The sequence below is a fragment of the Terrapene carolina genome, unplaced genomic scaffold (genome assembly GCF_002925995.2).
Source record: "Terrapene carolina triunguis isolate 2854851 unplaced genomic scaffold, T_m_triunguis-2.0 Scaffold517, whole genome shotgun sequence".
NCBI lineage: Eukaryota > Metazoa > Chordata > Testudines > Emydidae > Terrapene > Terrapene triunguis.
Window position 1 is genome coordinate 3,595,176 of NW_020664868.1, and position 23,330 is coordinate 3,618,505.

The 23,330-nt window shown below is 50.6% G+C and overlaps 1 protein-coding gene across 1 annotated transcript in view; it reads left to right on the forward strand.

The window, feature by feature from the left end:
* The first annotated feature begins 959 nt into the window (after positions 1-959).
* SLC1A5 (solute carrier family 1 member 5) overlaps positions 960-23,330 on the forward strand; it is a 29,269-nt gene continuing 6,898 nt past the window's right edge. The window contains exons 1-5 of the mRNA XM_024219174.3: positions 960-1,516; positions 17,412-17,454; positions 18,822-18,908; positions 20,154-20,320; positions 22,863-23,096. Of these exons, the coding sequence (XP_024074942.2) occupies positions 960-1,516; positions 17,412-17,454; positions 18,822-18,908; positions 20,154-20,320; positions 22,863-23,096 (1,088 nt within the window). The remainder of the gene's footprint in view (positions 1,517-17,411; positions 17,455-18,821; positions 18,909-20,153; positions 20,321-22,862; positions 23,097-23,330) is intronic.

Genomic DNA, 23,330 nt, shown 5'->3' on the forward strand with positions numbered 1-23,330 from the left:
GTGGCAGGTGTTTGGCTGAGACACAGGCGGTGACAGTTGGGAGGCACTGTTGGGTGGGAGATGGCAGTTGGGAGGCGTGGCTGGGTGGGGGCAGTTGTGTGGCTGAGAGACAGGCGGTGACAGTTGGGAAGCACTGTTGGGTGGGAGATGGTAGTTGGGAATAACTGTTGGGTGGCTGGGTGGTGGCAGTTGTGTGGCTGAGACACAGGCGCTGACAGTTGGGAGGCACCGTCCAGCCGCTGGCTAACAGGCAGGGCAGCAGACGGAGTTCGGGGCTGGCTATGTGCTCTGAGGTGTTTCTGAGGGGACTGGAGGAGGAGGGATCTGGTGGTCGGGTGCGGTGATGGGACTGGAGGCGCAGGGGCTAAGCGCACAGAGGCGGTGTCACGGCCACCAGCAAGGTGTCCCTGGCACATGGCGGATGAGGGGCTTTGTGTGGCGAGCGTGGTCTGATGTGAGAACTCGGGGAGGATGAATCAGAGGCGGGAGGGACCCGCCTGCGTAAAGGGAGTTTTGGTGACATAGGCTTGTGGGTGGCTGTGTGTAGGTGGGGGCACAACTTCCCTACTGAGGTAATATGTGGGCAGACAACAACCCCCTCCCCCCACAACCGGCAGTTGGGCAGAGCCTTTTGGGCGGGAAACCCTCTCCTCCTTGCCCCGCCCTCCCTCGCGACTTAGCCCCTCCCCTATCCAGTAGCCTGGTCCCGTCTCCTCCCCCGCCAGCCTTTGGCCGCTCCGCCGTTCATTCTCCCGCCCTCATGGCCCCGCCCCCTTGGACCGCTTCCACCAATCACCGCCCGTGCCCCGCCCCCTCGCCGCTCCGCAAAAGCGCCGCCGCTAGCTCGCGGCTTCCCTGTTCTCACAAGCCGGCAGCTCGCGCCCCAGGTCGAGGCGCTCGCGCGCGCTGTCTCGAGGCTCCTCCACCCGCCCCCGCGCGCATCGGGACCCGTGCGGGCCATGGCCGCGTGTAGGGACCGCGCCCGCCTCCCGGGCGCCGGGGAGAAGGGCGCCTCCAACGGGGAGGTCGGCCCGCCGGACGCCGGCGACGGGACCCTCCTCCCCGCGCCGGGCTCCCCCTCCCAGGCCGCCCGCGCGCGGGGCTGCCTGCGCGCCAACCTGCTGGTGCTGCTGACCGTGGCCGGGGTGCTGGCCGGCGTGGCGGTGGGGCTCGGCGTGCGGCAGGTGCCGGGCGGGCTGAGCCGCGCCGGGGTCCTCGCCTTCTCCTTCCCCGGCGAGCTGCTGCTGCGCCTGCTGAAGATGATCATCCTGCCGCTGGTGGTCTGCAGCCTGGTCTCCGGCGCCGCCAGCCTGGACCCCGCCGCCCTGGGCCGCCTGGGGGGCTGGGCCATGCTCTTCTTCCTGCTCACCACGCTGCTGGCCTCGGCCCTCGGGGTCAGCCTGGCCTTCATCATCCGGCCCGGGCAGGGGGCCGCGCCGCCCAGCCTAGGGGGCGACGGGGACGGCGCCGTGCCCGAGGCCAAGGAGGTGGCGGACTCCTTCCTGGATCTCATCAGGTGAGAAGCCGGGGGGGAGCCACGTGTCCCCTGGGGCAGCTGCATAGCGGGTATGGGGGAGCGGGGCTGCAATCCCCCCATCCTCCTGAGGATACGAGCGGGGGGACGGCGCTGTACATACCTCGGCGCTGTACATACCTCGGCGCTGGTGTCTGCGGGCACCTGGGGAGCGTGGAGGACCCTGTCTTAGGGTATGTCTACACTACGGGATTAATCCGAATTTAGATAATTCGAATTTGGGAAACAGGTTGTATAAATTCGATTGTGCGCGGCCACACTAAGCACCTTAATTTGGTTTTTAACCACATTAATTCGGTGGTGTGCGGCCACACTACCCCATTTATTTTAACCATATTAATTCGGTGGTGTGCGGCCACACTAACCCTAATTCGAATTAACAAAATCGATTTTGGCGCTACTCCGCTCGTCGAGGTGGAGTACAGAAATCGATTTAAAGCACCCTTTAATTCGAACTAAATGGCTCTGTAGTGTGGACGGGTGAAGGGTTAATTCGAATTAACGCTGCTAAATCCGAATTAATCCCGTAGTGTAGACCAGGCCTTAGGCAAGACTTGTTCCGGTAGCGAAGGGAAAACAGACACGTGTCCCATACCCAGGGCTGCCTGAAGCCTAAAGCTCTGTGGGTCTCTTGAGTGTCTGGTTGGTTGAGTTTGTAACATGCTGGGATGAGAGATGAGCAGGACATGTTGGATGAGAATGTGCCTTGCCTCCCGCACGGCACTCCCCTCATCTGGAGATCCCAAGAAAGACTTTAGACTCCCAACCTCCTTTCCCGGTACAGTTTGGGAAACTGGGATACAGTGTAGGTATCTATTACAGGGTTTAAAAGAGAACCTCCATGAATTTATCTAGTTAAGTCCATTCATGGCTATTAGCCAGGATAGGTAAGGAATGGTGTCCCTAGCCTCTGTTTGTCAGAGGATGGAGATGGATGGCAGGAGAGAGATCACTTGATCGTTACCTGTTAGGTTCACTCCCAATGGGACACCTGGTATTGGTCACTGTCGGCAGACCGGATACTGGGCTGGATGGACCTTTGGTCTGACCCAGTATGGCCAGTCTTGTGTTATATTGGGCAAGTCACCAAGATAACATAGTCACCAAGTCACCTATGGGAAGCTTGTAAAGACCTGATTGGCACTTCAAGCCATGTAGTATGTCCGGAATGGTGGGAGATCCAACAGGAGACCAGAGGAATGTGATAGTCCCCAACACTTCTGACTCAACATGGCCTGCATATTGCAGTTCTTGTGTCTGATGTAAACTTCGCATGTCCGTTACAGACATCCTCTTGCTCATGGTGTCTGTATGCAGAGGCAGCCTGGCCTCTAGGCTGTTAATTCATTAATACTTAGTTGACGTGTCAAGCTATACAAGTGTTGCCAAAGTATAAAAGGGAGAGATCCCTTTGGGCTGTGTCAGATGCTGACACTCTACCAGGGCTTTACTCTTTTCAGGGTTTCAATTAGTCAGTGTGGTCCATTTGCAGTAGATATTCCCAATCTGGTTGCAGACTGCTACGTAGCAGCCTGCCACTGTGAGAAAGGGAAGGAGACCGCGTCATGTTATGAAACCTAATGGCATCTCTGTCTCTCCCCTAGAGTTAAGGGCAGGGTTTTTTTTTTCCTCATAGCTTTTAACAAAAAACCTAGTAGGGAGAGTCTATTTGTGATAGCAGTTGCCTGGAACACAGAAGATCCTCCCGAATCTGCTGAGTCACAGTGAGTGGTGGTTGAATTAAAGTCTCTCCTTGGTAGCTGGGGATGAGAGAAGTGTCATGCAGCCCATAAGGAAGAGAATTGTTGTCACAAAGCCTGTAACTTGCTGCTGAATGAGTATAGCCTTAGCTCACCCCAAGGGCAGAGGCAACGCAGGCAAAGCGGACTAAGCTCCTGAACCATCAAATGTTCTTTGTTTCTGAATTATACAGATAACTAGATCCCGGTCTGGGTGGAGCAGGGATGTGAGGTAGGCATTATCCCTGTGTTGTGACTTGCCCACAGTCATGCAGGCTGTGGCAGAGAGAGGATTAGAACCACAAAGACCAGCCTTCTATAGCATCTTTCATACTAACTTCGTGCCCAAGGGAGTTGACTTGGAGGAGGACAAATAACCCCAGATCACAATTGATGAACGCAAAGGCTCTTTGTGAAAGGATTAGTTTGAAATCTGGGGTGACGACCATGTTGTGCTGGTATAAATCTGACATCCTGAGTCTGTCAGGTGGGAGTTGGGATTGGTTGAGCTGCTAGCCTGGAGTGGCATTTGGACACTGAGTGAAGGAGTCAAGCTTGTTGCTGATGGAGAGAGCCTGTTGTGGCAACAGGCTGCTCCTTGTCTGTGAGAGAGCTGATAAGTGGCGGGGGAGGATAGACACTAGCACTGGCTATTGTCTGTCTTGGCCAGCGCAGTATCTTTGATCACTGCACTGCTGGTCGTGGAGCCCCAACGTGAGAGATGACCAAGCTTTGCAATAGCGGCACGCTCCTATGCTTCATTTGTGTCTATTTACATGCTTAAATCAGATAGATGCCCTGTTCCTGTTTTGATGGATGAACAGAAATTTCTTGTTGCAGGAGTTCTCCATCAACTAACACCAAAAATCCCTGCATAGATGACTTATGTCCTAGTCCCACACTTGGAGTGTAATGCCTATTGGGCAGAGAATTAGCTAGCTGTGTTTTGGACACTTGCTCTGAACTACCCTCTATTCTTGTTGGCTTCATGGCCGAGGTGCTGCTGTGTCCCTAACAGACTGAATCTCCTCCTTTCATTGGAACAGCCTGTCAGAATTTCCCCTCTTCCTGGCAAAAGCGTAACGTCTTACGCATGATTCATGTGAAATGAGGCACAAGGACTGACATTTGAACAGTCTCTTTGTGTTCTTTATGGGCTTTTTATGTGGCTCGGGGCTAGCAAGCTAGCTACTGAAGCCATCTCTTGCCCAGGGGCTCCAACGTAGTGCTCTGCCAGTGGCCAGCTTCCACGTAAGCCAGTGTCTTATGCTGAAACTCCCTCACTTCAGTGGAATGAAAATGTAGCTTGCATTAGATGCCCTGGCTTTTTCAGGAACCAAACCAAACAGGGAGGGAGTCACCACTGGTCTTGTCTTTAGGAGATGCGGGGGTTTGATGTAGGTGGAGTCCTGTCTGTCTGATGCAATGTTGCCTCTGTGTTGAGTCTGCTGCCAGGCAAAGCAAGTGCTGCATAGGGTGGGGCTGAGACTGGAGTGCTGCTCTGGGCAGGCATTCCAGCATTAGCCATGCGGAGGCTGGGTAGGGGGATGGTAAAGCAGAGCTTTGAACTGTCAAGCATGGGTTAACGTCTAAAACGAAGCTGTCTGCCTCAAGTCTAGAAAAAAGGCTAAAAATAGCTCTTAGGAGCTCCTAGGAGGTAAAGACATCCGATGTAGCTTTATCTATGCCCCAAGGGCAGCAGCACAAGAAGTCCGTGGTCTTTGGGGAGCACCACTAGAATAGTAGGGTGGAAAGGTGAGAGGGTTAATTAACCCATCCAAAATAGTCTTGTTGCCTGTGTTGTAAAATCAGAAATAGCAGCCAAAGTGTTCTCTTCCTAGTGGGGTTGTTGCATATTTTTTTGTGACCTGGTTTGTTTCCTTGCCTTTTGCAAGGGAGAGTTAAGGGCGCCAATGCTTTAGTTGCTTGGCTTAGTCTGGGTCAGGGATGCAAATGTCTCTTACAAAAGAGGAGAAATCTCTAACTGCCTGTTGCCAATGAATTATTATTGCCTTTGTCTAAGTTCAAATAGGCGAAATTATAACTCTCTATTGCTATTATGCCAAAAGGTGCTCCTGGGTGCCAGTAGGTGTGGCTGGGATCCAAAGACAATCACAACCCTTGTTAAAGCCTGTGGGTTCGCCAAGTACTCCTGGAGCATGTCTGCGTTTGAAAGTTAATTCAGATTCAAGTATGTTGTGAATTCAAAGCTCAATAGCTGTCCTTGAATAACTGTGTATAGACAAATCCTTGAACTACATCTTCACTGTCATCCCCCCCCACCCCCCCAAAAACGTGGGTGGGTAGGTCTTTATTTTGTTTTCAGCAGGAAAACTGTTTGTGGAGACAAGGCCCTGTCATTGTACAGACCTCACCCAGCTATCTCATTACAGTGTCTTCCCTCTGCCCATGGTTGACCTCACTTAGTTTACCTTGCAGTAAAATGACAGGGCCTTGTCACCACCAGGATTGTATAGCGGGATAGATGACGGGGGGAGGGGGGGGTTTAGCTCCTGGTAAAAATGCACTTTTTGTCCATGAAGACAGCTGCAGACTCAGAAGCAATTAAGCCCCTCTGTGTAGTAAAAACAGCTGCAAACAATGGGGGGCTACCGCCAAAGGCACTAGGATGCATGGCAGGTCAGAGTAAAGCTGTGTGGACTGATGAGTTGCCAATGAAGGAGCTAAGAGTTGGTGTTGGATGCAGAGAGTCAGGACAAGGAATTGTGAGCATGACCCTCAGAGGAAGCTTCTTGTGCATAGAGCATGCTGGAATGGCAGGCTTAGGAATTTCAGAGCAAAGAAACTGCCTGCTGGGAAACAGGACTCTGGATGTTGTGAATAAACAAGGTAACACCAAGAATACTGACTCCTCTATTTCTCCTCCTAATAGAAATGACCTTGCTGGGCCCTGGATATTGGCCAGCTGGTCAGACCAGAGGGGCAACTCTGATCATTAACTCTAATTATCCAGTCTCCTCTAAGACACCCCCATTTGGAGCCTTTCCAGTGAAGTGTTCTGCAGAAAAATGACTAACTGGTGGTGTGGTCTGTCTTAAACTTGCTGATTCCAGTTCAAACAACTTTTTTTTTTTAAGCCAAAAGATGATGAGCAAGCTAAGGAGAATCTAAAGAGCCCAGCTGGGCTTTCTGCCTCAGACCTTCTCTAGTGGCAAAGTAGAGTACAAACTAGATCTCCATGCTCGCTCCCCCATCTGCAGGGCCAAGAAAGCAGAGTAACTTTTCTGGAATAGTGTGTCCCCACAGAGATCTGTTCTAGAATAGTGTATTTGGTGATAGCTAAGCTGTGTAGACACACCCTTATTTCAAATGATCTCTCTGCTTTACCCAGTTGCTACTTGTCAGGGACACTTGCCTCCTTGCCCAGGATAGCACCTGTTCTACATGGGCCAAAATGGACTACCTTAAACCAAAACTTCTGGGCAAAACAAATGCTGAGATAAAACCACACACAGCCTAGAGAAAGGGATCGTCACTGATGCATCTGATACTTAATGGGGTTTGCATGCTTTCTGTCTTCGATTTACTGCCAGATTTGGAGGTGAGTAGATCTTGGACTCCTGGATTTTATTCCCGGCTCTGCGGCTGTCTTGCTCTGTCACTCAGGTCAAGTCTGCATTGATCTTTTTAGGCTGTGTGTAAATGAATATTGCAGCTGTCTGACACTCGGCAGGCCCCAGAGGCTGCCATGGGATTGGTAGCTTAAACTATTATAAACTGCTTTAACTGTCCAAACCCATTTATGACTGTGCTTGAAGAGTTTGGAGTGGCTGGCTGTGATTACAATGTGCATTCTGCTACAGCTGGAATCTACTCTGCTCTCAAAGTGCTTCACGGTCTAATGTATTTATCCCCAGAATCCCCCTGTAGGGCAGGGCTATTATCCACAGTATATAGATGGGGGAATGAGGCACAGAGAGGCTAACTGACTTGTCTGAGGTCACACAGGGAGTCTGTGGTGGAGCAGGGAATTAGGCTGGGACTTGGGGTGCCAGCTTTCATGTTGTAACCAATGGCAGGGCCGGCTCTGGCTTTTTTGCCGCCCAAGGCAAAAAAGCCCCGCGCTCCCCAGTGGGGAGCGCGGCAGGGGAGGGCGGCGAGCCCGGCCGGGGCCCCGCTCTCCCCGACCGGCCAGAGCGCCGCCCCCCTCCAGGTGCCGCCCCAAGCACATGCTTGGAGGGCTGGTGCCTGGAGCCGGCCCTGACCAATGGACCATTTTTCCTGAAGTAGCTGGCTCATGTGCCCAATTGTCCACAGGACCCAGGTCAAAAGGAGGGTTTAAATTGATTAGACCAAGTTAAATAAATTTAGAAAGGTTATTTTGGGTCCTTTAACTGTCCTGAATCTCTTCTCACTGCTTTTTCCTCCCGGCCAATTTTTGGGCATTAGTCTTTAAAGAGATTTATGTCTGACTCTCACATACAGCTGGGAATAGCTCACAGGTGCGACAGTGAAACTTCAGAGAGCAATGAGATGTCCAAAAGAGGCAAAACTTGTTCTAACAATAGCGATCTTGGGTGTCTGTGGCAAGAGTAGGATGGTGGAGGGGTGGAATTTGGGCCAGTGTGATTGGTAAAGGGACAGGTTCTCATTAACTATAGAAGTGTCAGCTGGGTGGCAGCACAAATTTAGACAGATGTCAATGGTTCTGCTCATGCAAAACTGCTGCCCCCTTGAGACATCCATTGGGAAGAGATACCCAAGATAAGGCTGTCAAGTATCAGAGGGGTAGCTGTGTTAGTCTGGATTTGTAAAAAGCAACAGAGTCCTGTGGCACCTTTAAGACTAACAGATGTATTGGAGCATAAGCTTTCGTGGGTGAAGATGAATGCGTCTGATGAAGTGGGTATTCACCCACGAAAGCTTATGCTCCAATACATCTGTTAGTCTTAAAGGTGCCACAGGATTCTCTGTTACTAAGATAAGGGTGCATCTAAAACTGCAGCGCTAGACTTCCTCAAGGCAGATCTTTTGTCATTAATAGGCTCCGTCTCATCCCTTTGCAGCAAGGGGGAATTGAGGACAGAGTCATTGGCTTTACATTGGAATTTCCTGGCATTTCACTAATCTTCAGTGATCCTGTTTTTTTGGTTTTGTTTTTTAAACAGGACTTTGCTCCATGTGTCTTGGCGCTAGGGAAGGTTTAGCATGCTCAAGTGACATCGTAAACATGTTTATCCGGAGGGGTTAGAACAACCAGCAGCAGCCGGGATCTGGAATCCTTGGTTTGACTCTGACATGGGTTTAACATCTGTTTGCCCTATTACGGCTGCTCAGCAGCCTGTGTGAAATAAGTGTGGTCTCAGTTCTAGCAGGCAGGTATATCTATCCAATGATTACTGCTGGCATTATTAGTCCTGGTCATGACCCCTAAGCCAGCACTTTACCTCCCCCATTGGAAGTTGTGCTGAAGCCTCTTTCAAAGGAGAACTGTGTACACAGTCAAAACTGAACAGGTCAAAATGCCCATCCAAGGGCATCTGGGCACATCTGAATAAACTGCTTCCTCTCCCCCTTGCTCCCAGGAAAATGGATGATCCCTACAGCATGTTTGGCTCCTCTAGGCTCTGCTATCCTGATCAGAAGAGGGGGAGTGAGTGAGCAACTGCCAGAGCTGAGGACCCTTCTGGGAGGCAGTGTGGCCTGGTGGTTAGAGCACTGCACTGGGGTGCCATAGAGCTGTGTGCTGTTCAGACTCTCACTGGCTTGCTGAATTACCTTGCCCAAGCCACTTCCTCTCACCGTGCCTCAGTTTCCCCTCTATAAAATGGGGGGTGAATGGTACAGACTTTCTTTGTAAAGTGCATTGAGATCTACAGATGAAAAGCACTGCTGTACACTGTAGGTATTACAACACAATTAGTGCTGCTGGCTGAGGCATGCCTGGGTGTGTGGTCATCCTGCGTTTGCCTGTGATATACCTGCCCTGGGGATAAAAGCAGCTCTCCAGTCTCTGGGGCTGGCAAGGTAGCACTTTATTTTGAGATTAAATCAGAGACGCTTGAGGATGTTAGATTCTGTCCCTACTTGCCAGGCTTCCTGCATGGAGATGTGTGATGTATCAAAGCATCAGTGTGCGCTTGGTTATAAGAGATCAAAGACCTTTATCCCTGCTTCTGGAAGCTCTGACACAGACAACGCCCTGGGAGAGCCAGAGAAATGTTCCCGCTGGGCTTCTGCTTGTCTGGAGCAAGGGGTTTGCTCCCGTTATTTTTGCCAAGGGACTAGAGGTTTCAGAAATGTGTAGAATCCATCTTAACAACCAGTTAAATTTTCTGCCATCAGACACCAACGATCTGGTTTTTCACTATTTCTAACCAGCACTCATCTGAATCAGCTGCACAGGCTGGCTTGTGCTCAGAGAAGCCTTCCTAACAGCTTGGGTGGAAACAGAAGGAAACCTTGGCCTATTGATCCTGGGGAATGTGAGGAGGAGGAGATGCTGGCCTGTGATGCTCTGACATGTTTGTGGGCGATCTACTGCCTTCCTGAGCCTAAGGGCAAGTCTACACTGGAGTGCTACAACAGCACAGCTGCACCAATTCAGCTGTAGCGCATCTGCTGAAGCGCATCGGCACTCTCCAGTCAGCAAAATTACTCCACCTCCGCGAGAAGGCAGAATCTATGTCGGCAGGAGATGTAGCGCTGGTGTGGAAAGCGCTTAGGTCAATGTAACTTACGATGCTTGGGGAGGGTGTGTGTCTTTTTCAGCCCCATAGCGACGGAAGTTACATAGACTTAAGCAGTAGTGTAGACCAGCCCTTAATTGTGAAAGCCAGCTGGACCCAGTGTGAGAATTATCACGTCAACATCAGAGCTAGGAGACCTACCTAGAGTTGGAGCAGGAGCTGATAAGATTGGATGTGAAAATCCTGATCTTTTATGGCTTAGGTTAGTAGAGCATGAGTGCTCGGTTATCAATATCTTCCCCTCCTCTAGGGAGGCCGGGCAGGGCTATTAACTCCATTGCACAGATGGGGAAGCTAAAACAGGAAGTCTGGTAAAATATGGACTTTAGCTGCAGGTGGTGGGGTTGGGGCTGGGCCTGCAGAGGCTGTAAGGGGAAGAGAATAGGCTAGAAAGCCACTCCGTGGTTTGAATGGAAAAAAACAGAACCACTTCAGACATCTGGGGCCTTATTCTGTTGCTTGTGGGATCTTGTACAGTCACTCACGTTAGTGCACATAGTGACATGCCACCATGCTGATCTGGTGGTGGTTCACTGATGCTTTGCACTAGTGAGAACGAGTCCAAGGGCAACAGAGTTGGGGCCCTATGACTTTTCCCCCTGTAGTCCTTTCCAGCCAGCATAAACCAGTCCTATGTTGTAGTGGATGGGACCAGTTAAGGCTGCTCAAACTCCAGTTCAACTGGTGCGTCTACATAGCGGGATCTGACTCCTTGCAGATGGGGAATGATTGCCATGAATCCAGGGTATGAATTCAGACTGTCAATCAGTGAAGAATGGAGCTCTGTAATGAATGTGCCCTTCTCCCCCATGGGATTGAGACAGGCAGGGACAGAAGCGGCTGCAGGAGACCACAGTGCTGGAGTAGAGCTCTGTACATGTGCAGAACACCCCACAGCCCTGGTGATCACACTGCCCCTTATGCTGGGCTCTGTGACTGGTTGGGGAGTCCTATAAAGGAGAGTGACTGGGAACTAGATCCCTAATGCAGTCCGTGGCCGCGCTCTGGGAATGAGGCAGGAAGGCTCACACTAGCCCTATTGTGCAGGATTAGCTGGAGGCACATGACAGTGGAGTCTGCGGAGCTTTGTTGCTTTTGGTACTTACTGGCTCCTATCTTTGGGTAACTTGAGGACAGGGTGTTGTGTCCTTAAGAGGATCACAAGCATGGCAGCCATATACTTCCCCTTCCAGAGCCTGCCTGAATACTCCCTTTACCTCTGCAGTGGGTAAGCCCCTTCAATGGGGGGAGTATACAGTCCCCCTACCCACCCCACTCCCAGCTAGGGCTGAGCTGGGCTCATGCCATGTTTGCTTTGGATCAGGATAGTTCTCTTGAGGGGAAAACGCAGTCGCTCCCTTTAGAACCAGTCCTGTGTTGGAATGTGGCAATCGCTGTGGCGGCCCCGTGTGACTGCTGTTTGGATTTGTGTTTCAGGGCCGGCTGCTGGCAGAGAAGATGCAGGCATCTCCCCGCTGCCCCAAAGGGATGGTGCTTCTCAGCCAAGCTTGTCCATGTGGGCTGGGAGAAGTTGGGTTTGGACTGTGATGTGAATGCTGGGCAAAGTGCCTGGGTAACTCTTCACCCCACCTCAGCACCTGAGGCACAGATCATTCAGGTCTGCCTTCAGCCTTGGGAATTGTTGAAGGGCCTGCTGGCTCTTCCATGGGAAATCCCCTCTCCCTGATCTCATGTAAAATTTCTGATGGAAGTAGCCGTTAGTGTCATGTTGCCCAGGGGGAGGAAAGCTCTGTTCTGTGTGGCTGAGGTGCAGCTTTGGGAGTCAGGACTCCAGGGTTCAATTCTCATCTCTACCACTCGCAGCGTGACCTTGAGCGAGCCACCATCCCTTGTCTGGGCCTCAGTTTCCCCATCTCTGAAATCAGGAATTGCCAGACTGCATCAGATCAGGGGCCCATCTAACCCATTCCTTCCACGGAACCCAATGCCAGCTGCTTTAGAGGCAGGTCCAAGAAACCCAGCAGTGTTGGGATAACCTGCCCCCAGAGAAACTATCCCCTGACCCCAGAAGTTAGAAGCTGTCGCAACACCCTTCCTTGCTTCAGGGGTAATCTCTTCCAAAACTCCTGGCTTTTAATATTAATGACCAACTCTGGGTATCCTAGTTATCCTTATGAACATCTAATTCTCATATCAATCCTGCTAGGCTCTTGGCCTTCATTTTGCAGTTAAATGAATTGGGTACAAAGAGCTTGGAGATCCTTGCGGGGATGGGAGGTGGTTCTGATAGTCAGGGGATGTAGTGTTGGGTCTAATCTTGTCCAGCTATGCTACTCAATTCCCTGGAGGAGGTCAGACAGATCTATGAGTGATCCTTAACGAAGAGGGCTGGTCAGTATGTTTAGAGGAAGGTGGTGGGACCCAAAGGATAAATGTGGGGCTGATGGGTCAAGCACAATGTATCCTACAACTGTATGAAACTGACCCAAGGAATTATTCCTATAGAAACTTGCCAATCTACCTAGTGTGTCAAAGGCCTGTGCAGTGTTCTCAACCCTAGCAGCTCCCCAGTGAGACCACTGGTGTTGTCTGTGCTCTAGGTAAGAAGCAAAGAGGTTGTCTCTTGCCCATAGAGATGTGTAGAGGACAGAGGCATGTATATTGTGTGTACCCATAGGGTGGGTGTCACAAGTAACTTGTGGGTGCCAGGCATAAATTCCTTTATCCAATGGATGGGTGGCATGTAGCAGGGCTTATCAAAGGCAACAATAGAAACTGCAACCGTCAGGGAAAGAAGTGATGGATCCGGATACCAGAGACCACTGGTTAGGTGCAGCGTAGCATGCTCCAGGATATGCAGCTAAGCTGGTATTTACTCTGCTGGGAACAGTCATTCTGTTGTCTAGTGGCTCACCGGAGTGGATGATCTGATTAGACAGATCACTACTAAATGAAAGTAACAAAGGCACATGAAAAGGCCCCATGGACAACTTGTGAGGCAAATACAAATATTGCCTTTGTGCCAAACCTCTGATAAAGGGGGGGGAGGGGGAGAGCAGGGGGGCTGTTACTAAAAATCCCTTTATAATATGGTCCTGTCATCAGGTGGAGGCGTTCTTAGCACCCAGGACTCCTGTTAACTCAGAGCAGCCTGGATTCTAACTCTCCTCATAACACAACTGTTCCACTCCAATAAAAACAGGATTGCTGCAGAGCACAATGTGCTTCCCTTGGAAAATTAGTCAACCTGATAGTTGATGATCACAAGAAGGAACGAGGAAGCGTAGGCCACTGGATTGGGACTTGGGACCTGGGTTCTAGTCCCAGATCTGCCACTGACTTGCTGGGTGACCTTGGGCAAGTCACTCCTCTTCTTTCTCACCCCACCCCCTGCCTGTGCCTTGGTTTCCCCTCTTGCTAGATGCAGGTACTGGTCACAACACAGTGGGATTCCCTAAGTCAGTTGAGACCTCTGTGCTATTGTAATAAGTGTAAAGTGAGCCCCCTGGGATAGGGGAGACCTTACAAATATGGGGTTCCATGGTGCCATCTCTTAGTGACTTTCAGGTGAGACTATCACTCCAGTGCGAGTTCATCTTGGAGCACACCCACCACTCCCCTACCCTAACTCATAAGGACGTCACTGAGTTCTGAGCACAAAGAGCGTTGCAGGCTCCTGCTCTTTTATGTATTATGCTGCTAGCAAGCAACACGAAAAGCCATGCAAACAGGTCAGGTCCAAAGCCTCCATTTCAGGACTTCTGAGTTCTATCCCCAGTGCTGATGCTGCAACCTTGGAAGACGCACTTGATCTCTGTGCTTTTGTAAAATGGCTAGAAGCTCACCGTGGTTGTGAGAGTCAGGGCTTGTCTAGAGGGATGTTGCCAGATCAGGCTGTTGTAATGAATCCTATTTAGAACAGGAGTGACTCCAGTTTGTCTGCTTAAGGTTCACATGGATGCATTACTAACTACTCTGCTGCTGGCATTCCTCCTGTTGCTATCCCACACTGCACTGCTTCACATCTGGATTGGCCTGTCTGTGCTGCCTTCTGCTCTGGGCTCATCTTGACTGGATGCATACGCTAAGTGGTGGCATGCAGCCAGCTTTGCCCCTCTACAGTGCCAGGTAGGGGTGAGTTCATGCCCTGTATTTCCTGGAGACCACCTGAGTTTGATTGCAGCTGTCCAGCAAGAGCGATGTCCAGCATTGGACTGCAGACATCTACAAGGTACTGAGATGAGGGGGCACTGCCAGGCCTGGTTCCAGTGCCCAGCCAGAGCAAAGGGGCTCTGTCAGAGGTACCTGAAAGCAAGGGATGAGAACAGGGTTTCCAGTAATGCTCATCACATGGGTAGGTAATGGGACTGGACTCCAGTGACAACATTCTTAGGAGCGGTTTTCTACAAGGCATCCAAGACAGCATGACAATACCCAAGATGTCTAGGGTCCTTTCCACACCACGGGGTCTAAGCCAGAGGAGGTCTTCCTGGGTAGACAAGAACTGTGTGACACAGCACATGCAGAGATCACAAGAAGCCTGTGTGTGCAGCCTGACTGAAGCTGCCATGGAGGAGAGATCTACCAGCAGTCCGCTTCACCATGTTGTGGGTGGGAGGTGTACCCATATTATGGGCCATGTTACAATACAACTGTCTAGGGGATGTTAAACAGCTCTCTTCTGGGTATCAGCTGTCCTCTGCCAAGCTGAGCAGAGTTAGAAGACAAACCGCCAGAGAGAAGTTATCATCCCTGTCCTCCTCCATGCTCAAAAGGGCACCTGTGCCAGAGACTTAAAGCTATAAAATAGCAAATACCCCAGCCAGGGCCATGATGGGGGTTCCTCTGTACACAGTTTATGCTTGTTGTAGCAGCAGCTCCAGCAGGAACCGTACTGTGGGTCCCAGGTTGTTCCAGTGCACTTCAATTAAGATACAATTAAACTGTATAAGGTAAATGGCCGCAATCCGCTTAGGGAGCCCCTCCAGAATCACAAGGCATTTTCAATTGCTTCCTACAGGCTGTTAACCTTTGTGTTTAGTTGCTGTAAAGGTTTATTTTTTTACAGGTGTTCATTTAAAAAAAAAAAAATTTAAGGCACAGGGCACGCTGTGCTTTAGCACACACATTTTTCATGGCCATCTACACCCTGTAGAGCTTGTGGTCCCCTTCCATTCCTGCAGCAGCTGGGCAGACCCTATCCTCAGGAATAGCAGTGCTGCATCTCTCCTAGGTTTGCCCATTGCCTTCTAGAACAAGACTGCCTGAGGCCAGTTCTCCAACATAAGGATGGGATAAGCACCCCCGCAGGCTACCACTAACCTGCCCCCCTACCCAGCACTGCTACATGGGTGCTATACAAGTGGGAAGAGAAGCGGGGGGAAGGGCGTTCTGAAAGCAGAGGGAGAAACAATGTTTTCTCACTATTGGTATGGGGACTAGCAGTGGGAGAATAAATGTGATCATTCGGATTGCCCTGAGCAGCTGGTTCCCGTGGCCTGTGCATGCGGGGTCCTGGCACCAATAAAATTAGCTCAAATCTCCAATGATGAGGAAGAGACAAGAGGAAACATTCAGGGAACCAGTGCCTGCAGCCTATGAAGGCAGAATGGTGGAGGCTCACAGGAGAGTGTGCGGCCCTGGAAAGGGACATGATAGAGATTTTTTTGTAGCAAAGGTCAAGCACTACCCCTAAGTCTTGCCCTGCCAACGATGTGGAACACATCACATTGGGACGACTGTGGTGTGGGAAAGACCTCACTCAACCCTCTGCAGAAGGATAGGCCTGAGTGCCCCTCCTCCAGGAGATTGTGAGCACCCCATAGGCTGGGTGTGCCACAGTTCTGTGGCCTACATTCTTGGTTAACTGTCTGGGTTTCTTTTATTAAAGTAGTAGTGTTTTTTGTGGTGGGCGTTACTTGTTAATTCAATGGATCCTTTTGCCCAACTTGGCTGGGACATTCTATTACATCACTTACATCACATCCCTCCATCCTATGAGTTCCTAATAAAAACCAGTGCACAAACACATGAGTCACTGTTTTAGTTGCAGCACATTCATTACCCCCAAACTAACCCTTGGCCTCACTGTAGGAGCACAATTGCATCACTGCTCCTGTTTCCTTGAACGCTTGGGACATGTTTTCTCAGAGGTTGTCTATAATGTTCAGAAATTCTCTCCACTTCTTGTCCAGGCTCTCTTCCCTGGCTCATGGATGTTTTGTGATGAGTATTTGCCATGTTCTGCACAAGGCATGCAATGAGGAGAAATAGCCAGCCTGGTGCGGTGCCAGGACTGCTTTCCCTTCGCTCTTCCAAACGCATGTGCCACTGTCATTTTGCAGCACCATTTTCATCAAAATCTCTGGCCTGGGATGTGTGGGTGGTGCAAAGAAAAGGCACTGATCTCTTAGCAATCGCCCCTGTACCATGCAGGCCCCCCACCCATGCACAGGCATTGCCAAACTTTGACCTGGGGCAGAAGCATCCTCTTAATAGCCTTGCACACCTCCACAAGACCAGCCCAAGCAGTTGATTTCTCTTCCCCCACCCCCAAAACAAAACTCCAGATCACTAAGTGACCACTAGCAGCGGGGGGGGAGGGGGGGGGAAGGTGAGCTTCCAAATGGCCCAACACTTCTCTGTGCAGAGGGGAATTCTCATGTTGGGCTTTTGCTGCTCCAGGGTGAGCTCTGCAGAGATCTCGAGGACCGTAGCCTGCTGCAGCTACTGTTGGTCAGCCCCATTGAGCAGCACTATCCTGTCCTCCTCCATCTGCGCTAGTTGACCAAGCCCAAAAACAGCTCTGCACTCAGTAAGGCTGCTCCGGTTAAATGCCCTGCTGGAGTAACGGCTAGATTTCCTCTTCTCCCCCTCAGTGGCTGTATCACTGCGCATCCAAAGCTCCTGACCCAGGCCTGTCGGCTGAGTGACTGCCAATACACATGCCTCATCCTGACATGAGCTCTGCGCTCCGTGTGTCCCCAGGGCGGTCTGATTAGCAGTTTGAAAATGGCGCTGGCAAAATGCAGATGGATTATGGGATGGTAGGAGAGGAATCATCGGTATTTCTCCAATCTCCTTCCCCAAGTCCCAGAATTCCTCTAGGTTCTGGGAAGCTTCCCACAATGCACCGTGAGAAAAATCCTAGAGCATTGAGTTGAGCGGTAGAAGTTGGCAGTATGGGGACAGCTGCCCAGAACGCTTCCTGCTTCATTTGAACAACGGCAGAGCTGTGTGGCTGCAGTAATTAACAGAGGTTGTACCTTAAGGCCACATAACAGCTCCGTGCTGCGTCCTTCAGTTCTATACAGTTAATTCAGGGTACTTAGAGTGAACAAACGAGATTGATTTAACTTTCCTGTATAGACAAACCTTTGCTCTGAGATCTCTAATGCGAAGGGGGCTGATTTAGTAACCTTGTATTTCTCTGAAGCTTCGCTGTCTAAACCTTTTCCTTCTCCACAGGAACATCTTCCCTTCCAACCTGGTGTCGGCGGCGTTCCGCTCGGTAAGTGACTCGCTGCATCATCCCATGCGCTGCGCTGTGTCCCGCAGGTCTCCCTTTAATAACCGTTCTAGAAACTGTCCTTGGGCTGTTTGTCCGAGTGTAGGACACCGTCCTAGTGCCGCCTGCACTGCAGATATCCTCCGGGTTGGGGGCAGAACAGTCCCTTCACAGGTCAGTAGTGTAGATGGAACCTACTGACTCTCATGGAGTATTGCAGGACTCTCAAGAGCTGCCTTCCATAGACTTAGCCAGCGCCGGCTCCAGGGTTTTTGCCGCCCCAAGCAGCAAAAAGAAAAGAAAAAAAGCCGCGATCGCGATCTGCTCTACCGCCGCTGCTTCAGTCTTCAGCGACAATTCAGCGGCTGGTCCTTCGCTCCAAGAGGGAGTGAGGTACCCGCCGCCGAATTACCGCCGAGGACCTAGACCTGCCGACCCTCTCGGTTGGCTGCCCCAAGCACCTGCTTGCTGTGCTGGTGCCCTGGAGCCGGCCCTGGGCTTAGCGTGGGCGAGAAGTGCCCTCAATATGTTTATACAGCGCCTAGCACAGTGGGGCCTCTGGGAAAAGAATAAACGAACATGATGTTGGGTGCATAATGCCTGCTCTAGAGAGACAGTGGTGGTTTTGCTGAGTCACTCGGAATTAGGATCAGGTAGATCCAAGTGGCGCTCAATCTCCCCAGGTTCTTGTAATGGGTCTGCCATGGTATCTGATGGCCTCCTGAGACTGAAAAAGGACAATCAGTGTGTGCCCTTTAGAGAGGGAGAGAGCCCTTAAAGGAGAGCTAAGCTGGGGTGGTGGGGGAACTCAGGCTGAGAATTATGTTAACAACCAAGGCAAATCCCAGATGGGGATGTAAATTCGCCCTTCTCCATTGTGTGGGAACTCTGCCTGCTCACACTGCAGTGCATTTAATGCACATGGATTCTAAAAATACACCCGGGAACTGGCAAGCTCCGGCTAAACACCTGATTATAGGATCTGGGTAGCAGGTGAAGGCTTCAGTGTAAGCATTGCGGTAATTGCAGGGTGTACATACAGTGTAGTTTGGCAGGTGCAGTTATTGCTAATGGAACAAGGGGATCATAAGCAAATCTGTCACCGCGCTAACCTTTGGGTTATATTCATTTGTGGCAATTATGCTGTGGTTATAGTTGTAATTGCAGTGTAACTAAAGTGTAACTGGTCACTACGCTGTACCGTGTGACCTATAACTTCATACCAAGCGCGCACACTCCCCAACCCTGTTGGCCATTAAACAACGTTGGGTGGGTTTTTCCATCTCAGCCCATCTTGTAGGCCCCCAAACTGTGTGGGGTTAATCATAAGACATGGCTGAAGCAGTTTATCTCCCCTTTTGTCTCTCCAGTATGCTACCCACTACAAGCTAGTGGTGATCAGGAAGAATGTCACCGATGACCTGGGAGTCTTCAATGAAACCATCACAGAGGAGAAGGTAAGAACCTCATCCTGGGGAACGGTGCTGCTACAAGCCGCTCTGGTCTGATCCCTGCTGAGATGAACCTTCAGCCTTGCCTCTGCTGCTAAGAACACAGGGAGCAGGTGAAACTGCTGTCATCCCAACCCCATGTCAGAAGCTGCACACGGAGGCCTCTGCTTTACAGCAGAGCCAGAGACTAGGCTGGCCTGAGTCCGTCCTGTTTGCTCATACGGGATTGGTTAGTGGTGAGGCCCAGTTGGGGTGGGACCATCTAAATCCGCTAAGCTGTTGTCTCTGTTTGGATTGGAGGGGCCTTGGAATCATAGAATCATAGAATATCAGGGTTGGAAGGGACCTCAGGAGGTCATCTAGTCCAACCCCCTGCTCACAGCAGGACCAATCCACAGTTAGATTTTTGCCCCAAATTCATTTGTGGCAATTATGCTGCGGTTATAGTTGGTGCTAAGAGTCCTGTCCAGATGGGAACTCTGCAGACCCACCCCTGCTTCCTCCTTGTCTGTGACTAGGACACTGCTGGTGCCCCATCGGCCTCTTCTCCATTGCTCTGGAATAGGACATAATTGCAGGGAGCTTCTTCATGGCCTGGACGTAGTAGTCTCTCAGAACTAGAGGCTTTGCGTCCTGCTCTGTTCCCTTCCCAGCCGTGTCCAAGGAACCCCTGGGAGAGCCAGACAGGCCTCCTTAGTACAGACAAGGTGCTATCTCCCAAAGATGAAGCCCCGTATTTTTAAAAATTGGATGGTGACTGGATAGGTATGTGCTAACAACATGAATCTGAGAACAGGCCATTCCCATTGCTCCCCCTTGTCCTCAGTCCAGTGGTCATGGAAGGACTCTGTGTATGACACCAACCTTCACAAATGCTATCCAGACCATCTCCCTTATTCCTGGAGAGGCCACCCAGCATGGTCCGCTATGGAGGCTCATGACTGTACAGACATCTGTTCAGTAGTGTGAGTGCTGGGCAGAGGATCGCAAAGACAAGACCCAGGCAATGCATGTTTCTGTATCTCACAAATGCAGGGAGGTCACCTCTCCAGGTTCTCCAGCCTTCTGGGACCTTAAAGTACTGATGGCTAAAGTTCTACAAGGCTCTCCTTTCTTGCCAAACTCACGCCTGTCAAGGAGCCGCAAATAGCTAGAGCCTTTCTCTGTTCCCTGGTCTGTTGTCTTCTCTGAGCTACCTTGTTCCTCTGATGACAAATGTTGACGACAAATGTTGACCTCTTCTCTGCTCAGGTTCCCCTGGGAGATGAGGTGGAAGGGATGAACATCCTGGGTTTGGTGGTTTTTGCCATCGTCTTTGGGATCGCTCTGCGGAAGCTTGGGCCCGAGGGGGAGAACCTCATAAAGTTCTTCAACTCCTTCAATGAAGCCACCATGGTGCTGGTCGCCTGGATCATGTGGTATGAAAGGGCAGCTAGTTGCACCCATTGGGGGAGAAGGGGGTTGATTCGGTGAGGGGTGGGCAGTGACTGGTAACTGGGCGATAAGACTGTCTCCTGTAGTGCGTCGCCCTGGGTAGATAGCCAGAGCTGTGGGGGGTGGGTGCAAAGGCCTGTGGGGATAATTATGGGGCTAGATGAGCTGGTGATGGGAATCTACCAAGCTGCTCAGATAGAGCTGTGTGGTGATTCTGTGCTGTAATGGAGACCATTCCACTTGGGTCGGTGCTAATTCTTTAACATGGAAACCATTCCACTTGGCTCAGTGCTAATTTGTTAACATCCTCCTTCTGGAAGAGCTGGGCTCACTCACCAGTACGTACAGTTAGTGCCTTGCTCTCAGGCCCTCCGAGACCTGGATGTGAGCCTGACTACAAAAAGGGAGATGTCAAGTGATTCATCCAGGGTGGCAGAGTCATCTGCAGAGCCACAAATAGAACCTGGCCCTGCTCTACTGATCTTGGGTCAGACACATGCCGGGGGCGTAATATTATACCGCAGATGCTCTTGGACACGGTTGTTGGCACTTTCTTTCCCGGTGTGCCAATATGCCAGGTGCAGCGGTGACTACGCATTGGTGCTTACACCCAGTTCTGCCTCTTTTTAGCGGCTGGACATTCCTGTTCTTCCTCTGTTGTTGGGAGATGGGTAAATGACTTGCTGTATTGGAAACGCCATGGTGTAGTGTGAGATGGGAGTGGAAAGATCATGGGAGTTTTTTCCCTAGCTGAATGCATTAGTGGATTGTGGGGTTCTTTGCTTCTGGAAGGGTCTGGTGCGCGCATCTCTGGACCGGAAAGAGCAATAAATAGAATCCTCTCTCTGGGCTTGAGGAGTGGACAGCAAGGATCAGCAAAAGTCCTCCTGGCTATGGCTGGACTGCTTATCCACCTCTTCTGGGATCCTGCCATGCTGAGTCCTCTTGTTGTATTTGGACTTTCAGAAAGCCTTTGACAAGGTCCCTCACCAAAGGTTCTTGGGCAATGTAAGGTGTCATGGATAAGAGGGAAAGGCCTCTCGTGGATCAGTAAGTGGTTAAAAGACAGAAAACAAAGGGTAGGAATAAATGGTCAGTTGTCACAGTGGAGGAAGGGTAAATACCGGAGTCCCCCAGGGGTTGGTACTGGGACCAGTGCTGTTCAACACCTTCATAAATGATCTGGAAAAGGGAATGATCAGTGAGGTGGCAAAATTTGCAGATGATACAAAATTCCTCAAGACACTTACGTCCATAGCAGACTGCAAAGAGATACAAAAGGATCTCACAAAACTGGGTGACTGGGTATCAAAATGGCAGATGAACTTTAGTGTTGATAAATGCAAAGTAAAGCGTGTTGGAAAACATAATCCCAACTATACATACAAAATGATAGGGGTCTAAATTAGTTGTCACCACTCAAGAAAGAGATCTTGGAGTCATTGTGGATAGTTCTCTGAAAACATCTGCTCAATGTGCAGCTGCAGTCAAAATGTTGGGAAAGGGATAGATAATCAGACAGAAAATATCATAATGCCACTATATAAATCCATGGTACGCCCACACCTTGACTGTTGCATGCAGTTCTGGTCGCCCCATCTCAAAAAAGATATATTAGACTTAGAAAAGGTACAGAGATGGGCAACAAAAATGATTGGGGGAGTGGAACAGCTTCCATACGAGGAGAGATTAAAAAGCTTGACTGAGGCTGAGAAATGACTAAGGGGAGAAATGATAGAGGTCTGAAAAATCATGAATGGTGTGGAGAAAGTGGATAAGGATGTATTATTTACCTCTTCACGTGACACAAGAACCAGGCAGTCGCCCAATGATATTAATAGGCAGCAGGTTTAAAACAAACAAAAGGAAGTACCTCTTCACCCAATGCATAGTCAACCTGTGGAACTCCTTGCCAGGGGATGCTGTGAAGGCCAAAAGTATAACTGGGTTCAAAAAAGAATGAGAGAAGTTCCTGGAGGATAGGTCCATCGATGCCTACTAGCCAATATGGTCACGGGCACAACCCTGTGTTCTGGGTGTCCCTAAACCTCTGACTGCCAGAAGCTGAGACTGGATAATGGGATGGATCACTTGATAACTGCACTGTTCTGTTCATTCCCTCTGAAGCATTTGGTGTTGGCCACTGTCAGAAGACAGGATACTAGGCTATGTGGACTCTTGGTCTGACCCAGTATGGCCATTCTGATGTAACCTTCTCTCCACTCCTGAGCAGCATGTGCTGGGCAGACTTGTTTCAGGAGATGTGGATTCCTCCTGACCTATGAGAGGTAGCATGAACTAAGAAAGGGATTCAGCCCAGATTTCGGTGGAAGTTAGGAGCTTGAATATCTTTGAGGATCTGAGCCTGGGAGCCAGGACTCCTGGGTTCTCATCCTGGCTTGGCCACTGCATGCAGATCTGGGGCAAAACACTTAACCTGGCTTTTCCCATCTACAAAATGAGGATAAATGCCAACCTGGCTATGGGGGGGGTCTCCCTGTCTTCACTGGTCTCTCCTGCCCTTAGGTACGCTCCCCTTGGTATCATGTTCCTGGTGGCTGGCAAGATTGTGGAGATGGAGGACGTGGTGGTCCTCTTCACCAGCCTGGGCAAGTACATCTGCTGCTGTGTCTTAGGGCACTTCATCCACGGCTTCATCCTCCTCCCAGTTATCTACTTCATCTTCACACGCAAGAACCCCTACAGGTTCCTCTGGGGCATCTTCACAGCGCTGGCCACTGCCTTCGGCACCTCCTCCAGGTATTGCAATGCTAGCTGTGGGCACAGGAGCTATGGGGCTTGAGTAAACCTCTCGTAGGGAGGCTTCCAGCAGATCAGGGAGGCCCTGGCTCTGTACTTGGTCCTGCTAGTGAAGGCAGGGGGCTGGACTCGATGACCTTTCAAGGTCCCTTCCAGTTCTAGGAGATGGGAGATCTCCATTCATTTATATTTTTTATTTATGTAAGTGAGGTGCATTCATTCTCCTGTGGAGCA